Here is a 25,000-nt window from a genome sequence, read left to right as displayed (position 1 = left end):
TGGCAGATTTAAGATGATGACTAAGCACCTGGCAATCTTTTGAGCAATGTTCCTAGGGAGAAGGCCTACTGTTTCGGAACACTTTTTCGTCAAGGGAACTGATTGAGCCAGTCTGGGCCTGTTTCTCGAAAGCAATGCTGCTAACCAGTTAGCAACTGACGTGGTTCCCTATGGGAATTTGCATTGCAACTTAGTTAGCAACGACGTTGTTGAGAAACGCACTGAAATAAGTAAAAGCATAATACACTGCAGAGGAAATGGCAATAAAAGCATGACATGAAAGCCTAAAAGAAAAGGATAGAAGGAAATCTTAAAGGAGCACTTCTGCCAATTTCAATATGCTGTTGTATTGCTCACGCTACCCTTGACTTGTCAGTACCCAGTGATGCTGCATTTTTCTTCTCAGCCGTTTCCGAGATCTCAGCTATCTGGGGCAGATTTTGTTTACATTAAAAACCTCCTCAACATAGGCCTACTCCAAATATTATCCCAAAAGGTATCACTGTTTGCTAGTTGTCTGCTAGCTGCTGATGTTGCACAACCTTTTGGATGTTGTTGGGAATAAATCAAGATGTTGTTTTTTTAAATGTAAACAAACTCTGCCCCCATTACAAAGACCAGGATCTCGGAAAAGGCTGAAGGAAAAAAACAAATCTCAGGTACTGACAAGTCCAGGGTAGTGTGAGCATTACAACTGCATGAAATTGGCTGAAGTTATCCTTTAAATGTTAATAAAGGACTACAGTTCCTCTGAACGGCCCCATTCCTCTAAACACCAGTTGGCTTCGACTTTTGTTGATGACATCAGAGGCTTATATTGACGTTGTATTTCTCCACCAGCAGTGAATGAATCATGATGAGAGGAAATGTGTTCAGAATGGGTTCCACAGAGTGTTGGAGGGCACGTCTAGCTGGTGTGGTGTGAATCACTGAATCATCACCAACTCCCATCACTTGACTGGTTCGTTCTAGCAGACAGGGCAACTATACAGTAGATCATCATTTCCTAGGAGTGTCTTAAAAATGATTCGTTTGTAGAGTCATCTTAACCCTCAAGCGATCGGCCTGTTTTTGCGACTAATCTGACCGAGCGGGGTCATTTATGACCCCAAGGAGATTATATAGAAATACCACTATATAAATTATTTTTTGAGGTTCATTCAAATTTATTTACATCTTGCACATACTTGTCCCTCATCTAAAGCAAAAAAAATGTGAATTTGAACATTTTATTGTTTTTCTAAAAATTAGTCAAACTTTATACGTATATGCTAAATATGATGTATGCCCTCATTTGCATATGTAAACATCAAAATACAAAAAACACCCAATACATTTTTTTCTTCCCTCATCATCAGTAATGAACTGAGAAAGTTTCATGGTGATATCTATCATTTATATTTTTTTAGCCTATTCACTTGTGACAGTCTTACCATAATAATACAGTATATTTATGCTAATTATGGAAATTGCTCAAAGTGAAACTTTGGTAAACCAAGCTAAATTCTACCCATTAGGCCCATAGAGGATATTTCTGCAATAAACCTTTAGGGTACTCAACATTTCTGGGTTCATGAAATCACAAGATCAGAGAATATGGTAATTTACATAGACAAAACCATGTCTCAAACATATAACCTTGTGCACACTCAAAATTTCTCTGAAACTTTTTCTGGACATTGTAGCTGTGAAAAGGTGTCTTCCATATGTATTAGAGCAAAGAAATGATTCAACTGATGCTTCAGCCTTTGTATAGCCATATAATAAGGAAAATTCTAAAAACGCCATTGATTTCTACACTGATGACTTGTTTCCTCCCTCTTTGTTCATCAGGATGACTTCCATTTCATATTCTAATCATGTGTCTAGGACCACTGTGCCATGATATCAACAAATATGGAGGAATGCTACCTGGGTGCCCTCACAATATGCTTGGTTGGCTATCGCAGGGGTGCCCTATTTATTTATATAATATATTATATATTAATATTATAAATGTTTATATTATGAATATTTTAGGTCTGCTGACCATGGCCTGCCCCAAGACACAAAATACAAAAAACAGAGTTTGAAAATTTCAACAACAATGGACATTATAATGTTGAGTATCTCATGGATCCTCTCGGGGTCATAAATGACCCCAGAGGTGTTTTGGTTATAAATCCCATATAGATGGTCCAAATTTCACAAAATTAATTCAAAACATGCACAACAAACGTATCGACAAGCTCATAGAAGGAAAACGTTGTCTGATGAAAATGACAGAAATGGGGTATGGAAATATATGCCCGGGGTCATAAATGACCCCCAGTCGGTCGCTTTAGGGTTAAAGGTGCACTGTGTAGGATGGTGGCCAGAGAAGGTACTGCGACTATGCTGCTCATTGAAACTGTGCTGCGTATTGCCACATATGATTTTTTTTTCACGAATATTTACTTAATTAGGCTATAAACCAATATTTACTAGGATGCCTATGACCAAAGTACTTCTTTATTGACCAAAGTAGTTCTTTATTTTTTGCTTTGACCTGGCATTGAGTGCTGAATGCCCGTAAATGAATTAGCAATTGGTGGTTGATATGCTGCAAGGAATATGCGTTTGAAATAGTCCACTAAAAACAAACAAACAAGCATATATTGCATACAATAGTGGCACTGGCTGTCGTTGCGCTGCCCTGACGTGTACTGAAATGTCACTGACCCATATACTGCATAAGCTTGTGATAAATAAGCAAGACAAACCTATAAAGCCTAAGAAATATAAATACATAGATGAATTAATTGACTGATTTTAAAAAACTATTTAAACAAAAATGATCAGATCAACAATTATATATCATTGCATCATGATCTTGTGCATTGCACCATGATAACGGCTGAAGGTGTCTGAATGGAGTCTGAAGACATAGAGGACGGCATGACTTAGCAGAGTGAGAAGAAGCAACATGGGAGGCACGTACTGTACGTGTAGGTGCACTGTGCTATGACCCAATTAGAGACTAGTCTGGCAACATACTGAAGCAATAAGAGCACAGCCCATGTTTGAACTGGAGACGAGTGACTCACCCTGCTGTCTTTTGTTGCGCATGTTTGTTTTAGAGAGAGAGAGAGAGAGAGAGAGAGAGAGAGAGAGAGAGAGAGGGGGGGGAGAGAGAGGGGGAGAGAGAGAGAGAGGGAGAGAGAGAGAGAGAGAGAGAGAGAGAGAGAGAGAAACGTACCTCTCGCCACATCTTGCTAATCTTCTCTTCCCTTGCTGCTCTCTTGAACCCCAAACTTGGCTTCTCCAAGGCGGAAGGTTCACCACGATTGGTAATTGTTTAGACTGCAGGGGCTCTCAACCTTTTCCAATTAGGGGCCCAATTCAAACAACACATCCACTTGGAATACTTTCAGGGACCACTGGAAGGCCCCGGCCCACAGTTTGAGAATCACTAAATCTTAGAGAGAGAGAGGTTAGGTGCCTGGCATGGCATGGTGTGAAGGGGTAAGACGCTTAGCTAACTGTTTTTGTTTTGGAGAGCAGTAGATGTGATGCGTTAAATGGAATGTTGATTAATTCGCACACCTATGAAGTAGTCCCAGTTTTCTGACTGCATGACACGTGTGTATCAATGCGTTAAGGAACGTTCCAATAAGTAAAAAAAAGCTGCAAAGGTTGCAAGTATCACACACGGAATTGACACGTCGCATCGCACATCTGCAAACACCAGCCACGGATCACCAGAACAGCGATGACTGCGGTCCAAATCATATGTAATTCAACTTCAAACATATTTATTTCCCCCCTGCTGACCATCATAGGCTCAATCTATACTATCATGTCTAGTGTTGCATCTCCAGAGCCCGACAGTTGGCTGTGATTGCCCACTGTCCTATTATTTTATGGGCATTGTAGTTTGTGTGCATGTATTAGCTATTCGGCCCTGTGGTGGGTACTGCAGTTTGTGTGCGTGTATAAGCTCCTCTGTCTAACTTTCCCTCATGTGTTGTCTGGGTAGGGGTGGGTGTTTCACAGTGATTGACTAGAACTGCTCTCCTGTTGGAAGAGCTGATGGCTGAGAACGTTTTACATTACATTACACTTAGCTGGTGCTTTTATACAAAGTGACTTAGAGTTATTTTAAGTGTAGGGTATTGGTTACGGTCCCTGGAGCAATGTGCGGCAGTTAGGTGCCTTGCTCAAGGGCACAACAGCCATGGAGTGAGATGGGGAGAGGGAAGGGTGGGATTCGAAGCCACAACCCTCTGATCTGAAGTCCATCTCCCCACAACTTTTTGTGCGTGCAAGCGAGCGAGCAAGAGAGAGTGAGTGAGTGAGTGAACGATTAAGACTTTAATCTTAACCTTTAAGAGTGTGGGTTTTTGAACATTCTATAAAAACAATGCGTTCTATAACAATGCAAGATTCTACAATTCCATATTGTATTGAATGACCCCCAGAATTCTATAGAACTTTCACTGCTCGAACATTCCCGTCACACCGGTGTGACGGTACACTCTAAAGGCCAATTTATACTTATTGGCGCTGACGGTTGCAGAGCCTGTGCAACCGTCTGTGCGCGACCACACCCCCCGCGCAGAGGCTCTGCAACCGTCGTCGCGCGCCTCGAAAAAATCCTGACTACGCGACAGACGGTTGCGAAGGTCGCAGAGAAAAGGCGCTGTGATTGGTCGTCTCGCTACTTCCTTGTTCTCCTGGCGGCACAGTTCTCCGGTAGTTTACGAGAGCCAAACTGTCAATATTCTGTGGAATACGAATGCTTTCTTTCTAGTCTTTTTAAATAAATGATGCTACAATGACTGAATTAGTAAGTAACAAACAAACAATACATCAGTTTAGCACTCGCGGCACAATGCCTCCAGTCTGACTACTGTACTGTAGCCTTGTAGCTATGTAGCCAAATGTAGCTAACGACATGAGACCTCGTGCGCAGATCTATAACATCAACAGTGGTTAGCGACCGTAAGCAACAGGCGCCGTTGCTGAACTATAATCTGCCCTTTAAAGGTTAAGCAAACTCTCTTGTGTCTTCCTCAGGGGCGGGCGGTTCACGGTGATCGACCACTGTCCTGTTGGGGAGCTGAGGGCTGAGAACTGCCGAGTGAAGCTCCACTCGCTACAGAAGAACCTCTTCAGACTGTACCTGGCCCGCAAATCAGTACTGCTCCGAACGGACACACTGTAAGTGACGTGAGAAGTCGTGTGCGTGTTCGTGCGCGCGCGCGCGCGCGTGTGTGTGTGTGTGTGTGTGTGTGTGTGTGTGTGTGTGTGTGTGTGTGTGTGTGTGTGTGTGTGTGTGTGTGTGTGTGTGTGTGTGCGTGTTGCAATGTAATTCTTTGTTTGTTTTATTAACTCTGATTTTCTCTTGGATGTTTATGTTACATCGAGAACTTTGCATCCCAAACCATTTCCAATTTTTACACACACACACACACACACACACACACACACACATGCACACTCTCTCTCACACACACACGCACACACACACACACACACACACACACACACACACACACACACACACACACACACACACACCGGCCCTATTAGTGTGAAGTGACATGCACAGATAATTTGGCTTCCTGTTTACTAATAGATAACCGTGTGTGTGTGTGTGTGTGTGTGTGTGTGTGTGTCTACGTGTGTGTGTGTGTGTGCGCGTGCAGAAGCGACAAACTGCGCTGGATCTCTGCTGTCTCCAGCCCCCACCCACAGATTGACTTCACAGCTGCCCAGGGTATGACACTCTCTCTCTCTCTCTCTCTCTCTCACTCACACTCACACTCACACTCACACACAAACACACACACACACACACACACACACACACACACACACACACACACACACACACACACACACACACACACACACACACACACACACACACACACACACACACACACACACACACACACACACAGGAAGCTATGTTGCAAACAGGCGAGCACTCTGCTGGTTCCAGTGAAGTGATCACCATGAAGATGAGATGATTCACTGTGCACAGTAGTGCTTCACAGGGAGGGCTGGGAGATTTTCTAGCAGTGCCACTGACTAACTCCTAGTTCCCCTAACATCAGACCGGTATCAGCCCTACCCGGGGGCTACTGAGGGCTACCCGGGGGCTACCCGAGGGCTTCTGAGGGCTACCCAACACTTTTGTACAAAATCCTCTATAGATGTCTTGGCATCATTCTCAAATCACACAATTATTGAATTATAATTTGCTTATAATGAATAAATAATCTCATATTTAAATTGAGAGAACCATTATCAGTAACTAAAATCTGGTAGTCATCACTGTTTATTAACATCCTTGGTGGGCACCTCAGAAGCTCCTGGAGGGCTACCTGGCGCCCGCGGGCACTACGTTGGTGACACCTGCAGTAGCCTATGGCAGGGGCCCAGATGCAGCCCGCCAGATGAGTCAATCTGGCCCGAAAAAAAGTAGCGAAAAAAGTCTAATTTGTCTTTTTTTGCACGGCATTTACAGTCAATGCTCCTGATATTTCGACGGTCATCGACACAAGACGATTGATAGCAATGCGATTCCAGTATGAAGCAGAAATGTGCAATATTTCACGATTTCGTTGCTGGAGTGGTCCGGCCCTTTTTAGATCAAATTGGCTGTAGTATGTGGCCCCTGGGCCTGAACCTAAATCAGTTTGACACCCCTACAATATAGTGTAGATTAATCCTAAAGGACGGTATGGTGCCCAGCAACAGATACACGTAGCAATCGCATACATAGCACACGTATCATACTTTCATATCAAACATATCATACTTTGCACAAGATATGTAATCTGGAAATGGCAAATACATTCTTATTGTTCAATTTAATGCTTATGGCATACTTTATATTGTAGGTCTTGATGAATATTTGTGAACAAATATTTTTTGAAAATGAACCTAAAAATATGAGAAAATTATCTCTTTTTTTGGCAGCAATATACTGTGCTGCCCCCTGCTGGTTTGATATTGTGTCTCTCTGTGTGTGTGTGTCTTAGCTTCAGTCCAAATCTGCACACACACACACACACACACACACACACACACACACACACACACACACACACACACACACACACACACACACACACACACACACACACACACACACACACACACACACACACACATAGCATGATCCAGATTCAGAGTCAGTTGGGGACATGAGATTAGTAGCAGTCTGTGTTTAATCAAGACGGTAACATAATCCACAAACACTTCTCTCTGAAAGAGAGTCTTGTCTTATGGTGGAGGGAGAAGGATGCCTGTTTGTTGTTTACACATAATTTGGCCAATAGCTTAATTGTTATGGAGTTGGTCTTGGGATTCGGAAGGTTTCTGGTTTGAATCCCTTTCCACTAGTAGCAAAAGAGTGTGAGTTCTGCATTACCTCCATTCATGGCTAATGTGCTGTTTGTCAAGCCACCCAACTTATTTTTTACCTGCCTTTTTCCTAGGAAGACTTTCTGAGGATATTTTTTTTTTCTATTGGAGATTTTAGTTTGACCCCATTGCTTATGAATGAAACTGATGAGTATATGACAATTACACTTCTTGCTGTAAAATTACAGCAAGTCACTTTGGGTAAAAGCAGCAGCTACTTAGCCAGGCCGCACCGTCATAGTGACACAACACCTTCAGCGTTCCTTCTAGTCAGGCCAGGAGCAATACAAATATCGTTTCTGTGCTCCAGAAAAATCGGGAACCCCTCCCACTTTGTCTGGAAACAAACGACCAGTAGTAAACGAAGGGAGGCGGATGAACCATGCCGTTAAGGAAATATACATTTTTATGCTCTTGGTCAGACCAAGTATCGAAGACATTTGAAAGTCGATGATAATCAGGCTAGGAGCTACTGTAAGTGTGTAATGTAATATTTAAGTTTTTTTCTAACCACTGCTCTCGATTCAATGTCTCTTGGTAACAGATTTCCCTCAGATGCAGTGTATTCGTGCCTATGTTGCCCATCAGCCTGACGAGCTCAGCCTGGAGAAAGCCGATGTCCTTCTGGTCCACCAACACAGCAGCGATGGTAAGTAGGGATGTAAATCACTAGCCAGGCCACGCCCTCCTAGTGACGCAACACATTTGGTGTTGGCTCTAGTCAGGCCAGGAGCAAAGTAAATATCTTTTCCGATCTCCGGAAAAATCGGAAACTCCACCCACTTTGTCGGAAACCAGTCAACCAGTAGCAAACTTAGGGAGGTGGGTCAATCATGCCGTTTGAGCAACATTACTTGTTATGCTCTTGCCAGACCAAGTCTCAAAGAGATTTGAAAGTCGATGATAATCAGGCTAGTAAATCACAGCTTCCATGATGATACCATTCGATTATTTTCGATACTTAAGAATGCTCCACGATACGATACGATTCGATTTGATCGTCGACCGTATGATTGATGCATCAATTCATATGATTATTATTTTTACACGACTAAGGGTAAGCTGAACTAGCCTGGTTTTACCATCATTGACCAGACCACATTAATTACTTCATAATGCATTTTTAGTCTAGATCAGTGGTTCCCAACCTATGGGTCGGGATCCACCTTATGGGTCGCCAAAGATCCACAGGGGGTCGCGGAGCCCTCTTGATTTTAAGGGGTTTCATTTTAAATATATATAGCCCATGTTGAATAAAAGACAAAGCATTTAACTAATAAATGCATAGAAGCAACAAATTGTAAGTGCTACATTAAACATTTATTCTATATTTGACCAAAGACGAATTGAGGAATAAAATAACTAAAATTAGTTTTCGCAGGAAACAGAGGGCATCTTGTGACTCCGTCTCGTTCGCATGGTTGGGTCACCAAAGCTTACAATAGTAAAAACATGCAGTGTTTCCCATACATTGAGGAAACTATGGCGCACCGCCATAGTTCAATTTTGGCTGCCATAGTTTCGAAAATGTTTAAAAAAAAAAAAAAAAAATTTTTTTACTTTTTATTTTTTTATTTTTTTTAAACTACTTCCGTTTTTGTTAAAACGAATTACGATTTCCTTCGCATTTTCCTCCTGGAGTAAATACATCCTATAGAGAAAACCACAAAGTGCTTGAAAGACAGGGGATCAAAAGCCTAGTCAAGCTGTTATAGTTAACTTGGGTTTGGGCAGGGACACAGGAAGTGGGGTGCACGGGGTCGCTGGACAACAGACGCAGCTGCATCATAGCCTTTCTACCTACTGCATCACTTGTGTATTAGGCCGCCTACCCTAAATTCAGACATAGTTTTTTTTTCCTCATTATTATTCTAAAATAGAAACACAAAATATGAATATTTTCTACTTTTTTAATACTTATAAGTAGTTTGAAATGTGAATGCAATTTTGGTTTGAAATGAGTGATTTTTAGACCCCAACCAGACCGGAACAGTGGTGTAGAACGGTGCAGCCAGTGACGCGGGAGCGATGTTTGTTTTGTTTAGCTTGTGGTGTCAAGGTAGTAATAAATGTGGTATTAACAGCGATATGTTGGCTTGGGCATGCATCAACATACACCCATTGGAGGAGCTAACTTGTTGTGAAGAGAAGTCTCATCACTGTGGTGATCAAACACGGACCAAGCAAGGAATTAGGTGAATTTAAAGTGCGACGGGAGAAGGGAATGTCACCAAAATTGTGCATCGTGTCAAGAAGTGGCTTTTATTCCTTGCCGTGGAGATTGGATTCGTAGTAGCACATTGGTAGGCTAGGTCTTGCCTATTGCTGGTGAAGTCTAGGCTATCTTAGCCTCGGAGTTTGCTATGGGGTGAATCTGTAGCACAGCCGATGTTGTGCGTGGCTTGTCTATCAACTGTTGCCAACGTTGAATTGCCGCGGTGTGAAATGGCTGTTCTATTGTTAGATGTTTTGAACTTTTGTAGTGGGTGGCGATTTGTTCCTTTTGCCTCTTGCTGCTGATTTGACCACCGTTTAGCCTATGGCCTACGTCAAATGCAAACTAAAGGTGGCTTTTACACTCTCCCTGTATCAATAGCCAGCAATGGCACGAGCTGCTTTGGCGCTTAGCCTACTTCTCTCGCCGATCACAGCACAAACTCTTTGGCCGTCAGAGTGTAATCACATACGGGAAGCAGTATGCCTGTCTGTGTGTCGTGCGCACAGACCTACAGGTCTGTGGTCGTGCGTGTTTTGTGCGCGGGCGGAAGACAGGGCAGTTGTCCTGATCGTATGCATCTTGAGATACACAGTCGCAATTGCAAGACAATCTAAATTGTTTGAAAGCCCGGTCACCTCTCACAAGTGCATCGCATAGCCTAGTCATTTAGTTCTACTAATTTCACACATTGTAGACTGCCCATGGAGAAGAGAGAAACTGTCACGGTAGCGCGATTTGCTCTTGAACACGCCCTCACCTCCACATTAGGTGCGCGTTTCCCTTCCGCAAGAAGAACTTAATAATTTTGAAGTGAAATGTTAAACAAAAAAAAGGTAAAATCTAGTAATCCTTGGTTAGGCTACATAAAACATGAAGAAGTTAGTCAGATGGATTCGCCATTCTTCATCCTAAAATTGATTAGAATGCAGGAAATTGCATCTAAAAAACACGTTTTTTTTCTGGGAGAGGACTCCAGAACCTCCGCCGACCACAGGCCCCCTGGTCAAAATGAGTTCCTGCGTTCCTGGGTTTGGGAGCAATATAAAAAAAAAAAACTTCAGAGGAGGGACAGTTGGATGAGTTTACTAACACTCCCCAGGCTTTGTTTTACAGTTGTAAATGTGACAGGCCTTCATTGACACAGCAGAGGAGACATCGGATTGTATATACAATATGTGTAATGAATGTGAATATAGACAAAAATGCGTAATAAGTTGTTCAGCCCTTTTACCTCTGACCAGCACCCCTCATGTAGAATGTGTGCGCCTATGTGTGTGGGGGAAAAGGCATAGCGTACTCTCTTAGACCATTCTTGTCTGTGCGTTACACACAGTGATCTTAAATTCTTATCTCTGCTCCTATTTTGTTTTATTATTGTTTTCATTATATAGACCCCTGTATGAGGGACAAATGAAACTGTGTTGTAAACAGAAATGATTCACTGTACTGCATTTTTTGACAATGACAATGTACTACTATTATACATGTAATGGGTAAAATGGGTAGCCTTATTTCTCAAAAATATAAATGGCTGAAATGTTGGGCCCAGGCCTATAGTTGCTCCATGCGCCAATGTCACACTGTACTCATTGTTTTGCGTTTTGCATTCACGCTGTGTGATACACCCCCCCCCAAAGGCCTGCGTGAGAAGACCCCCCCCCCCCCCGAAAAAAAAAATCCCTGCTGCCCCCATAGTTTCCAAAATTTCTGTGGGAAACACTGACATGGGTCCCTTAAGAAAAAGGTTGGGAACCACTGGTCTAGATCCTCGATGCCCTGGAGTGTTTGGGTGGGTGGAGGGAGCTCAGCTCTGGTTTGAAATAAGTAGACCAATCTCTAACAGTTTCCGTTCATGATGTATAGTATGTTGTTATGCGTTCAAGTGCGTTCGCTTATTGGCCCAATTTGGCTGGTCGTCTGGTGGATGACCCCAGAGAAGGGTTATCAGACCATTCGTGAATTACGATCGTGAATTACGAAGTAATTCAAAATAAATAGTCTTACCTGTCAGGCAAAAGCAGAACAACAAGTACCATTACTATAACAGGACCGTGAAGACAGTAAGCTGGTAGTAAGGGGAAAGAATCTGCACAATGCTTGCAAAAGACTTAATTTATACTTAATTTATTGTGAGTAGCAACGTTTCGATCATAGCACCTTCTACGATTTTTTTAAATTTGACACCTGCTGATGCTTTTCTTTTGGATGTGCACACTCTCCACTATGGTAACTGAACAACAGTAGCCTTCAATCATTATGGAAAGACTGTTGTGATGTTGTGACAAACGTTGTTGATTTAACACTTATAGCATTGAATTTAACACCATCTTTAAGCGTGTTACTCCAACACTCAAAGAGTTACTTTAACACTGAAATCGAGTAGGTCCATACATGCTCCGAATAGTGTTGAATGAACACTGCGGTTGAAGGAGAGGATTGTGCACATCCCAGGGAAAGGTGCAGGGCGAAGGTCAACTGTAGTTTTCAGAGTGACGAGTTCGCACACTTAGAATCCTTTTTGTTGTGTTTTATTTTTTCATGGCAGGATAACGTTTCAACCTCAACAGTCTTCTTCAGATTCTCTACCTGAAGAGAGAATCTGAAGAAGACTGTTGAGGTCTAAACGTTATCCTGCCATGAAAACACAACAAAAAGGATTCTAAGTGTGCAGACTCCTCACTTGAATTAACACTGCAACATTTGCTGTGTGCCAGATCTGACGTTTGCCACTTTCATGCTCTTCCTGCAGGATGGGTGGAGGGTACGCGGATGTCGGACCGGCACCGAGGCTGGTCCCCAGAGACGCACCTGGAGACCATCACCAACGAGAAGGCACGGCAACGCAACCTCATGGACGTCCACAAAATCACCACGGCCACGGCGGCCCTTTGAGTGCCCTCTCAAACACACACACACACACACACACATATAGATATACATATATCTGCAACCTCATGGACATACACAAGATCAACTACGGTGGCCCTTCAAGTGTGCTCAAACACACACACACACACACACACACACACACACACACACACACACACACACACACACACACACACACACACACACACACACACACACACACACACACACACACACACACACAAACTCAGGAACACTGACTTCACCGCTGGACATGCAAATCCACAAGCACACAAGAACCCATGATCTTTTGGCCACACATACAGTGCAGACTGGAAACAGAGCGGACCCTCCAGTCATGCAGACTGTGTGTAGTCCGCTGAGCTTTGCGTCATGGCTTCCTCAGTCCATACTGGCCTTTGCTGGGACCCTATGGGAGACTCATCACCTGTGTGTGCGTGCGTGTGTGTGAGCGTGTGCGTGCGCACGCATGTGTGTGTGCATGTGTGCATCTGTCGTGTTGTTACACTGGCGAGGGAGAAGGATTGCTGACTGCAAACTCCCAGCTGGGAAAGCACAGCTGAGACTGGACGGAGACAGACAGGCAGCAGCCCTGGCCTGCCAGCACTCTCCAACTCATACACTCACACACTCACTCCCTCACAACCAATAAGGCACACACTTTATGGGCTGAGCTGTGAGCAGTATTGTGGGTTTGGGACGGAACTGCAGTCTCGTACTCACATGGAGGAGTGAGCCTTTAGAGAGAAGAAACTTTATATAGAGATTGTCTTGCCGATTGTATGTTCCAATTGTGAATTTGAGGTGACCGCTGATGTCCATCTCAACCCAGCTGAGCAAGCTGAAATTGTCCAGATGCTGGCCCACTTCCCTGGTCGTTGGCCATCCCCCCTCACCTTACCGACACACCGAACCAATTTCTTCACCGACTCTCCACAGCGCCTCTGAATGCCCAATCGTCGGATTGCTGCATTTCTCCCTTTACACTATCCTTCCATCAGCAGGTAGGAGGTGGGGGGTGGGGGATACAGTATGTGACAAGCTGGACAATGTGTGCCTATGTAAGCATGACAAATGGACAGACATTCATAGCCAAAGGCCTCACACACAGTGCCAACAGGCCTCACTCACATGGTGTGGTATAGGGGACTTGACAATGAGTCGGTTTGTGTTCACAGAAATGGGAGGTGCAATGCTTTTTTTTTTTTTTTTTAAGTTTGACTCTTTCGAGTGAACTTTGTATAATATCCAAATGTATAATCATTAACTGTAGTTTTATCTTTATACTTTTAACAAAAAAAACGTGTACAAGCGCACCAAACTGTAAGGTTTGTGAAAAGCCCAAAAGAGTTTTTGGGAGAATTCCTTTTAAAACTTTTTGATGTAACTAAGTGCTTGGCTGTACAGGGTGAATGGACATTCTTCCTGGGTCATTGGACTTTCTTGTGAATAGGTCACTCCCTATAGTACGGTGAAATTATGATCATGTCTGCATTGTACGGCTAATAAGTATTTCAAAGCTTTTATAAAGTTCAACAACTGACAATATGGAGGTGCTGTGTCTTTCCTTGGATACGACTTGTGAACTGTATAAAAAACACAAACGAAAAATCAGGAAACCGCTTCACTCTGAAGGTTTGTTTTTAGCATTCTTTGCATTTTATTACTATTTACAACAAGCTCCTGACTGCCAGTGAGAGCTGGTTCAGTACATGGTCAATGGGGGTTTTTAAAATGGAGATTCAGCAGAACATTGACACTTGTCATCACCACTGGGTAACAGGTTCACAACATGAGTAGAATGCAGAATACAAATACATTCCGGAAGGGTGGAACTGGCCTGGTCTACTACAAGTGAGTAAGATTCAAAAGCTGGTTTTGTTCACTCAAGGAATGAATTAGAGGTAAACCTGCTAGGAGAAAACAGCAAAGCCACAGTCTCTTGAATAATCAAAAGACAAAGAACTTTACTTTGATCAGAGTAACAGCTGTTTTTTGGGGGTTAAAAAAAAAACAGCTTGATCACCTTAACACCTTTGTAGCATACCTCCCTGGTCAGTACAGCGTCCACCATACAATAATTATACACATAATCGTCAGATGTGGGGAGGGTTGGGTATGAAACCAGTCGCTTTAGTGTTATAATGATCTGCTTTCCATCATATTATTTTTGTTTTAATAACATTTCAGTCATGAAATCCCGGTCTACGGTCCCAAACATGTTTAATCCTTCGCCACTTCCAAAATTGATTCAGATTAAGATTTGGAAGTTTGGCTTTTGTTTACTTGAGGAGGTTGTTGCAGCGATCAAACACGTATGACAGTAAACACTCATGTTCAATTATGACAGATCCGTTGCTTCCTGAGGACAACTTAAAAAAAGTACCAGACCCGTAATCAATGATACAGATACATCAGTGTAAAACATTTTTTTCCCCTCCGCGATGGTTAAACCTAAACCAGTCCATGATTTGACAGTGAAGAGTTTGCCATCCCAATTTCCTTCTCCACTCACAACAGCTTTGCTCCATTTTCCCAAAATACGAAAGTAAAACAGTATGTCTGTGAAAGTAACACAGTATCCAGCTACTTGGCTCCAGTTGTGGTTGCATTCCTCTCACACACTCACACACACAAGGCCAACTCAAGGATGGGTGGGGGTCGGCAGTACCAATGCTTGGTATGAAGACCTGACGCAACTAGATTTGGTCTATGGCTCTCTATGAACAAGGTGGTATCCCAACAGCATGGTTAACCTACTGTACAGGAAGTGATACACCTGCTAATAGATAGCCCGCCCCACAGGTGTCATTTAACCCATTTTAGCCTAAGCCCTTTTTGGGAAAGGGCGCCCTCTGCCTATTAAAACCTAAATATCTCAGCCTCCGAAGCACATAACAACATGAAATAAGTTGTATTTAAAAGCTAGGACCCTCATTTTGCATTAGAATGTGTTCATTCAGCTCTAACATACCCCCATTTATTATTTTAAAAAAGCTCAAATCTCAAGAGCCTGAATGCAGCGCATATGTTGCTCCAGACTAAAATGGGTTAAGTTAAGGAAATGAGTACTCCAGGCTCTTCTATCAGATGACTTACCACTACCTAAAGGTCAACATAACCTGATCTACTACTGAGCCAGCTTCTTGGGATATCTCCCTAATAACAGTATATACTCTTTACAGTATATCTCTGGGTCTATGAGGTGTGATCTGTTGATTTAAGGAAAATCAGCTCCTGAGTGCGTCGGTCTCACATAACTGTTAATGCTGCCACAAAGCACAGACAAAACCTTGGCTGCGCATTTGTATTCAGAATCAGAGCTCTCCCAAGTCTTTACATTTTTACACACTGGCCATCTGTTTTCGCTCAGGTGACACACACACACACACACACACACACACACGCACACGCATACGCATACGCATACACACACACATGGTCCTCACAGTGGGGCCTGATCACAAAAGGTTGAGGTCATAATGCTTCCCTGTCTGTGTTCATAAAAGAGACTGTAAAAACGGTTATCTTGTCATTTAAATACCTGTACTAAGATCCCAGTGGGAAAAACACAAGGTCAATTTTAACTAAATAAATCTGAGTTGATTGTTGAGTTGAGGTATTTCACATGTTGGCTGCTACAGTGTTTGTTGGTTGTGGTGGTTAGCTTCACTGTAACACACATCAGATGCCTTCAGAAGTGCTCAGTTAATGCAAAGTGTTAAAAACAAACAAAAAATACAAAAACAAAAACCCACACTCAACAGCTCAGGCAGCCAATTCGAAACATTTAAAAAAACAGGTCCCTAAAATTCTATAAAATAAACAAACAATGAAAATAATAATAAAAAAAGAAACTTCCTTTGAGACATCAAGACAATACATTCGAAAAAATTAAGCTTGTTACTGTCTCAAGAATAGGTACGATAAACACTAGGCAGTCTATCCACCAAATGCAACAACAGACCAGCCACTCTGTTCCAAAAGGCCTTCAGGTTCTATCCCTACGGTTCTACCCCTTCGGTCACCATGACAACCAGGGTTCTAGAACCCCTGTGTGTGTGTTCCAGAGGGCACACAGACAGAACAGACACGGGCACAGACACACTGTCACTGAGCTACGGACGGAATGGGAGAGAGAGCGTGCTTCAGCTGAGAATACACACATAAATACAACACACACACACAACGATGTGGAGAGAACATCACAGTCCACAGGGGTTGTGTGCCAGCTGGCGTCCTGTGCTGTGCGGCTGTGGGGGTGTGTCGTGCCATGTCATGTTGTGTCACCGGTGTGGTGGAGAGAGCATGAGTGGAGAGGTGCGTGAGGGTACGGTACATCAGAATACAGTGTGATGCAACAGAGTACAGCAGGATGGGTACAGTAGGATTCAGGGGGAGGGTCGGGCGCCACTACCGCGGCGGACCTGTGCCTTTCAACCTGCGGAGACAACAGATGGAGAAAGAGACAAGGAATTCATTTAAAACATTAACACAAGTTTCAAGTTTAATTTAGCTATATCAACAGTATAAAATACAGTTGTTAGGAATGTTATTTGGTGTGCACTGCTCACACAACAATACAACTAAAGACACAAAACTAGGAGGGGGGGGGGGGGGTACTTAAATAAATAACAGGGAATGACATACAAAAACATTGGAACACCATTGGTAGTGTGAACCTTTGACTTGCGCAGTGCCGTTCATTATCTTTCATTTGAGATGAACCAATTGCAAGTCAAGTCAAGTCAGGTGTATTTTATTGTCAAAAATCTATGAAACATGGAGCTAAAGACGTTTCCGACTTAGTCCATTTTCAATGTCTCCACGACATTTTTTTTGTTTTTTTGGGAGTGTCTGGCCTGCACGAGTTTACCATACAGGTCATCCAGGCCATCCCCTGTCTGAGGTGGTGGGCGTGGCGTCTCACCTGTAGGAGATGGGCAGCAGCAGGTTGTTCTTCTTGAGGGCCTGCACCTTGCTGAGGGTCTGGGGGTCCAGGGCGATGTGGCAGCGCCGAGCGTAGTCCAGAAGCTTCTCCTTGGACGGGTCAAACTCCCCCACCTCCGCCACCTGGTGAGGAGTAAACACTTAGGGCAGTGATTCAGTGAAAGGGTGATCCGGGGACCACTGGTGGTCCGCAACAGAGCTCAGGTGGTCCCCGAGGTTTTCTTTTTCTACATTTCCAAGACAAACTACCAGTGGACTATATTTGTAGCATTGTTACAAAGCTAAACATAGCTGAAATCTTAGTTTCACCACAATAAGACAGGCTTGTGAATGTGAATAAAAAGTAAGTGATCTGCATCGAAATTAGCAGTGTCAAATTAGCACCTATCAACTGTCAATTCAGTTGACAGATGGTTTCTGAACATTTCTGGTGGGACAAAGTGGTCCTCGTTCTGGAAATGTTTGAGAAAGACTGGGTTAGGGTCATTAGGTTAGGTCCATGACAGAGGTACCACCCGCCAACACATGGTTGAGGCATAAAGGTGTGAGGCATTCAAAGAAAGTTTCTTTAAGGCATAAATGTGTGCTCTGGTGTGACGAGCAGCAGTTCTGCTATGGAGGTGGTGGAGGCTGCAGTCTACACACACACACACGCACGGACACGGACACGGACACGCACGCACGCACGCACGCACACGGACACGGACACGGACACAGACACGCACACGCACGCACGCTCGCACACACACACGCACGCACGCTTACACACACACACACTACCTTCTCTGGTGCGACCAGCAGTAGTTCTGCGATGGGGGTGGTGGAGGCCACAGTGTTGCGGTCCACCCCGTGGATCTGGAAGGCCTTAGACATGTTCTTCAGCCGCTGGAACGTCACCAGGATCTTCTTGTAGCGGAACAGCACTCCCGTAGGGTCTTTCACTGTAGAGTAGAATACATTACATTACATTTAGCTGACGCTTTAATCCAGAGCAACTTAGAGTTATCTTAAGTACAGCAGGCTATGGGATACAGTCCCTGGAGCAGTGTGGGGTCAGGTGCCTTGCTCAAGGGCACTTCAGCCATTGAGTCAGAGAGGGAGCGGAAGGGTGGGATTTGAACCTGCAACCTTCTGATCTATAGCCCATCTCCTCAACCACTGAAGGCCACGCCTGCTCCATAGAATAGACTAGAATAGAGAGTAGAGTAGAGTAGAGTAGGATAGAACATAAAACCTTCTTATTGTCACTATTAATAGCACCCCGCGCTGGGTTTTTCACTGCGTGTTACTGTACTTGTACATCAAAAGCGACAGAAGTCGTCACTTCTCTGTGGGGAAGAGGGTCAGTGAATTGAGCAAACAAAATGAATTCCCCAGGGGCGAAACGAATTGGGGGACCACATAAAATTTCAGCTAATGTCAGCTAATATTTTGGTAATGAGCTATGACGTGATTTGGCGAAAATAAATTGGAATGTTCAAATCTTTGAATGTCCCAGTCTGACAAGTCAGATTATGTGATAAGCGTAATCTAACATGTCAACATCACATCCTGAGCAAATACATGGGTAAGTGGTTAGGGCGTCAGACTTGTAGCCCAAAGGTTGCCGGTTCGACTCCCGACTCCCCAGGTTGGGGGGGATTGACCAGTGTTCTCCCCCCATCCTCCCACATGACTGAGGTACCCTGAGCATGGTACCAAAGAGGTTGAGTAAAGAGTCATCAAAAAACACCCACCCAATGCAAAAGAGTGTGCTCCAGTTGGGTCTCCTGAGGGGGCATTGTCCCCTCCTTCTTCTTCTATTTTTGAGGTGTTTGCACAAGAAGTGCACTACCACCATCTACAGTGCTAAGGGGACTCCATTCATTCTCAACCTCAGGACTCCGAAGGTCTCCGAACCGAAGGTATCCTAAAGGGGTGTTCACCCGGCATAAAGTGGATACCGGAAAAGACCTAGAATGACGCATCTCTGTCTATAAGATCTCTGATGGTACCGTCCTGCCGCACTGTTCATTTGGGACACCATTGACCATTGGGGGCTGCCCCCTTGCAAGGGTGAGGCATAAAATGCTATTTTGTTGTGTGCAGTGTGCAGTGAACACTTAGTGTGCTGTGGAGTGCTGGGTCACAATGACAAAGGGAGTTGGAGTTTCCCAGGTGGGCTTTCTTTCGCCTTTTTTATACATGTACACTAGAAACGACCAAAGAGACCAAGTAGCTGAGGTCGTTGAGGTCGTGAAAAAAAACCTGAAAGAAAGCCCGCTCTACCTCTCCCTACTACTGGAGTGTACCCTCCCAACAGCGGTGTAGTCTACTTTTTTGAAGTGGGTATACTGTATATTTGAGCATTTTTTGAAGTGGGTATACTGTATATATATGTCCTATTCAAAACAATGGATCAATCAATTTTTAGTGAGTATACTGAAATCCCTGAAATTTAGAAGTGGGTATACTCCGTATACCCGCGTTCTACGTAGACTGCACCACTGCCTCCCAAAGCCCTCAGATTCTCAACTCTCTGCCTCTCCCTGATACCGGAGAGAGAACTGTACCCTTTTCCCCAAATTCTCCACTTCTCACCACTCTGCCTCTCCCTGCCACAGTAGATAGGTGTGTACTCCTCCTTGTGTTTTATTCTTACTGCTGACTTTGTCTTGTTTTTAATCAAATTCTTAGTATTGCTTAATTTTAGTATTTTAGTATGACACTGTACAGCACTTTGGTCAGTTCTTGCTGTTTAAATGTGCTTTATAAATTAAACTTATTTACTTACTTACTTACTTACTTAAGTCCTACGCTTGCTCCTCACCTCTTTACCTTGCCCTGCCGCAGTAGATAGGAGTTTACTCTTCCCCAAGCCCTCCGCTTGCTTCTCACCTCCCTACCGCAGTATATAGGACTGTGCCCTTTCGCTCACCTCTCACCTCTCTGCCTCTCACTGCCGCAGTAGATAGGACTGTGCTCTTAAGTTTAGTCCAGGAAGAGAAGTTCTAAGGGACTCAAGGTTGCAATTTTTTTTATACTTTTTTATTTGGCTAATTGTAGCCAAATAAAAAAGTATTACAAAAAAATTGCAACCTTGAGTGCCTCAGAACTTCTCTTCCTGGACTGAACTTGAGAGCCCCTACACTGATGAGCACCAAGGAAAAAAGGTGAAGACCCAGAAGCACTCCAATTATCTGCTTGTGTTTAGGACTGTACTGCCCTACAATCTAAGAACGCAGTAAATCTGAAAACGGCAAACTGAGAAAAAAGGCTTCAAAGTTTCCCATATGGCGTGACAACTGTGTTGTCGGTAAATTGGTGGTGACACTTCCTGGTAATGCTTGTTTAGGATAGAAATTTAAATAATGCACACAAAAAAACCCAAAAAAACAGCATTTATGTGTCAGAGTTACTGCGTTCTTGGCTGGTATTACTGCCACAAAATGGAGTTACTGCAGGAGTTACTGCGTTCTTGGCTAGTATTACTGTCTACTCCCAAACCAGTCCCATTGGAACGTGCAGCAGTAACTCGCAGACTTACTGCGTTTTTGTTTTGTACGACATAACCTTTAAATACAACAAGCAGTAACTTTTTTTTGGTCATTTTTGCACTTTCAAAATGAGTTTTCTCCAAAACGGGACGGTGTTGGACCACCATTTTTTGACACAAGACAAATGAGGTAGTTTAAAACCCATTTCCGATATAATTTTTTTTTCGTCCATTTTGAGTTACTGCGTTCTTGTTTTGCACGGCAGTGTACTCTACCCAAAGTCCTCCGCCTGCTTCTCACCTCCCTGCCGCAGGAGATATCTGTAGGACTTTACTCTTCCCCAAGTCCTCCGCTTGCTTCTCACCTCCCTACCGCAGTATATAGGACTGTGCCCCTTCGCTCACTTCTCACCTCTCTGCCTCTCACTGCCGCAGTAGACAGGACTGTAGGCCTACTCTTCGCTAAGTCCTCCACTCGCTTCTCACCCCCCTACCGCAGTATATAGGACTGTACCCCTCCGCTTGCTTCTCACCTCCATGCCTGTACCTGCCGCAGTAGATAGGACTGTGCTCTTAAGTTTAGTCCAGGAAGAGAAGTTCTAAGGGACTCAAGGTTGCAATTTTTTTTATACTTTTTTTATTTGGCTAATTGTAGCCAAATAAAAAAGTATTAAAAATATAGCTGCAAGCAGCAATGCGGGGCCAAGCAGTAAACTTGCCCAAGCCGCCACTGCAACAAAATTAACTGCAGCGCCCCCTTTAGGCCAAATCTCACCAATGTTGGTGTGCAATCTTTGGAGGGGAAGGTGATCATGTGAACCAAGTTTAGTTTGAACAGAGACTGCAGGGGCTGGGGCAGTGGGGCTTTGGTTGACACTTTAAAGCAATAGCAGAACTACGCACACACATAAGCTCTCGTCTCTTGTGTGTCCAGGCCCCCTGCCGAGAATGGTGTCAGTGAACGTGCGCAGCCGGTGCCAGAGGGGACAGAGAGATGAGAAAAAATCCCTCCATTCTTTCCACAATTTTGAATGGTTGCTGTGAGCTGATAGTTTTTTCAATCATTACGAAAATTCATACCTGGGTGCAACATAGTGTGAAGATGACCTGTGTACCAATATTTTGAAAATTGGAAGTACGTCTCAAAAGCTACAGGCAAAAATGTAGCTGAAACTTTGACCTGTTGGTGGCGCTACAGAGTTTGAGCTGGGGATCTGATTTTGTGGTAGGTCATGGAATGGACTACTATGTATGTACAAAATCCTAGCCTAATTCGACAAACGGTTACTGAGATATGACCTCACTTCCAATGCGTTGGATTTGTCTTGGCCCAAGGATTCCAGGGATACCAAGTTTATGAAAATTGGCCCAGCGGTTCAAAAGTTACAAGCAGAAATGTACCTGCAACTTTGACCTGCTGGTGGCGCTAGAGCGTTGGGACTGGGGACCTATAAATCGCTGTAGGTAATGCTGAGACTGTTCCTAATGTGTGTGCCAATTTACAGCATTTTCCTACCTACGGTTCTATGGGCTGCCATAGACTTGCTAAGGAGAAGAATGGTCCCTATATAATAATAATAATAATAGGCAGAAAACCTACTAACTCTAGAGGGGCCTTCGCCAGCTTCGCTGCTTGGCCCCTAAAAAATTCCAACCTTGACAGCCTCAGAACTTCTCTTCCTGGACTAAACTTGAGAGCCCCTACACTGATGAGCAGGTGAGGACCCAGAAGCACTCCAATTATCTGCTTGGGTTTAGAACTTTACTCTTCCCAAAGTCCTCCGCTTGCTTCTCACCTCCCTGCCGCAGGAGATAGGACTCTAACCCTCCGCTTGCTCTGCTTCTTACCTCTTTGCCTCTCCCTGCCGCGGGAGATGTGGAACACACGTCTCCTCTTCATGCCGCTGTTGCCACGGCTACCCGCCATGCCTCGCACCCCCATGGCGTCCACATCAGGCATCATCATGTCCTCCTCATCCTCATCCAGGTAGTTATCGTCCAGGAACTCCTCTTCCACATCTACAATACATTACAATACAATACAATATAATATAATACATTGGTCATCGTCCAAGAAGTCCTCTTCAACATCTACGAGCATTACAATACAACACATTACAATACAATACTTATCGTCCCGGAACTCCTCTTCCATATCTACAAGCATTACAACACAACACATTACAATACAAGACAATATAATGCAGCGATTCTACGGCTGACTCGAATCGAATCAAATCATATCGTGGGGCATTCTTAAAGTGATACTGTCCCATTTTAAGAAATAAGCTTATTTTACACCTCCCCTTGAGTTAAATAATAGGCTTTTACCGTTCTCCTGTACTTCCAACCGTTCTCTGGGTATGGCACTGCAAATTTTACCTCCATGCTTGCAGTTAACATTGAGTCCTATGAGACCAGCTTGCAGCTAACTGGTCTCATAGGACTCAATGTTAACTATTAGCTTGGAGGTGAAATGTGCACTGCCATAACTAGAAAACGGTTGGAAGTACAGGAGAACGGTAAAAGCCTATTATTTAACTCAAGGGGAGGTGTAAAATAAGCTTATTTCCAAAAATGGGACAGTATCACTTTAAGTATCGAAAATAATCCAATCGCTATCAAATTGTATCGTCATGGAAGCTGTGATTTACACTCTTATTACATTACAATACTCTTAGCATCATGGCCGGCCTTAGAGCTCTGCAATTGGTACACTGACTATGACCCGGCATATGTTTGCTGCAGGATATGCGTGCACGTATATATTTCATGCTTTTTCACATTCATACACACCATGACATTGTTGACATCAAGCAATTACTTTTCTCAGCAAAACGCAAGCACGTAAGCACACACGCACGCACGTTGCACGAACGCACCTGTTCCCAAAGACACATACCTGATAGGTCGTTCATAGTTCGGTTGTTAGCGGGTGGAGAGGAGGAGCCGAACATTGAGCTCATGTGGTTATTGGCTGCTGTGCTAGCCTTGGACTTGGCATTGGGCGAGGGCTGGGGGGCGGACCTCTGCTGGAATGATTGGCGGGTGGCAGAAGGTTGGCTGTCAGACTGCTGGTCTGTGGGAAGGAACACTGTTGTTACGTTTACAGTATATTTACAACATGTATATTCATCCAGGAAAGTGACAACAAAAGCCACAATCTCTAGAAATGAGCCTGTTTCACACCTTCTCTTGACTTAACCCAATTTTAAGCAGCAAAAAATGGCTACTGAATGCCCAAGCCCTTTTTGGGAAAAAGTCCCCTCAGCCTATAAAAACCTAAATATACGAAGGACATAAAAACATGAAATAAGTTGCATGAAAAAGCTAGGACCCCCATCTTGCATTACAATGTGTTCATTCGGCTCTAACATACCCACATTTGTAATAAGAAAAACTCATATCTCAAGAGCCTGAATGCAGCATCTATGTCGCTCCGGGTGCCCAGGTCAATGTAGCGTATATGCAGCATCAGGTTTAAATGGGTTAAATTCTATTTTCAGTCGGCCCCTGTCTCTGGAAATTCAAAATCCTATTCCTATCCTATTCTAGAAGTTAGCTGGTCCCTCCCGATTCAATGGTAATTGTCAGCTTGGAGGTAGAAGTAACATCACCACACTGAAAGAGTGGCTGACTGGAGAAAAATACATCTCAATTATTTAGGTTCAAGGGAAGGTGTAAAATTAGCTCATTTCAAGTGCAGTGCCGCTTTAAGACCAGGTCATTAAAGTTTCTGACAACAATGTTCATCTTTACCTTGCCCACTGTCTCGACGCCGCTTCCACGAAAAACTCCTACTGTCATTGCCTGTTAAGTCACAAAGGCACATAGCCACAAAGACTCAGATAAAACACATAAACAAAAATCACACAGATACACAGCATCTCTAATAACAGCATCACTCTTCCGACCCTACCTTATCCCAGCCAGGTACTATTGTCATCATCATCATTACTATTATTGTTATTATAATTATTATTGTAACACTTCACTTGACGCCGGGGTCATGTGTATGCCATAACAGTGTCATAACCGTGTCAAACAGTCATGAACGAGTCATAAGAATT

General features: G+C 43.7%; 2 protein-coding genes across 3 annotated transcripts in view; one reads left to right on the top strand and one right to left on the bottom strand.

Annotated features, from left to right (window-relative positions):
• arhgef5 (Rho guanine nucleotide exchange factor (GEF) 5) overlaps window positions 1–16,314 on the top strand; it is a 37,564-nt gene extending 21,250 nt beyond the window's left edge. For both annotated transcript variants that reach the window (XM_063198908.1, XM_063198907.1), the window contains exons 12-15: window positions 5,038–5,181; window positions 5,670–5,740; window positions 7,943–8,047; window positions 12,366–16,314. In XM_063198908.1, coding sequence (XP_063054978.1) covers window positions 5,038–5,181; window positions 5,670–5,740; window positions 7,943–8,047; window positions 12,366–12,508 — 463 coding nt within the window. In that variant the 3' untranslated portion in view covers window positions 12,509–16,314. The remainder of the gene's footprint in view (window positions 1–5,037; window positions 5,182–5,669; window positions 5,741–7,942; window positions 8,048–12,365) is intronic.
• ccdc106a (coiled-coil domain containing 106a) overlaps window positions 16,313–25,000 on the bottom strand; it is an 11,462-nt gene continuing 2,774 nt past the window's right edge. Inside the window, exons 5-10 of the mRNA XM_063198910.1 lie at window positions 24,690–24,740; window positions 23,833–24,009; window positions 22,779–22,949; window positions 18,236–18,396; window positions 17,436–17,578; window positions 16,313–16,946 (exon numbers count right to left, since the gene is read on the bottom strand). Of these exons, the coding sequence (XP_063054980.1) occupies window positions 16,919–16,946; window positions 17,436–17,578; window positions 18,236–18,396; window positions 22,779–22,949; window positions 23,833–24,009; window positions 24,690–24,740 (731 nt within the window). The 3' untranslated portion in view covers window positions 16,313–16,918. The remainder of the gene's footprint in view (window positions 16,947–17,435; window positions 17,579–18,235; window positions 18,397–22,778; window positions 22,950–23,832; window positions 24,010–24,689; window positions 24,741–25,000) is intronic.

Source organism: Engraulis encrasicolus, chromosome 5 (assembly GCF_034702125.1).
Source record: "Engraulis encrasicolus isolate BLACKSEA-1 chromosome 5, IST_EnEncr_1.0, whole genome shotgun sequence".
In the NCBI taxonomy this organism is placed as follows: Eukaryota; Metazoa; Chordata; class Actinopteri; order Clupeiformes; family Engraulidae; genus Engraulis; species Engraulis encrasicolus.
The sequence above is the reverse complement of the archived record's forward strand: the minus strand, read 5'-3'. Positions and strand labels throughout refer to the sequence as shown.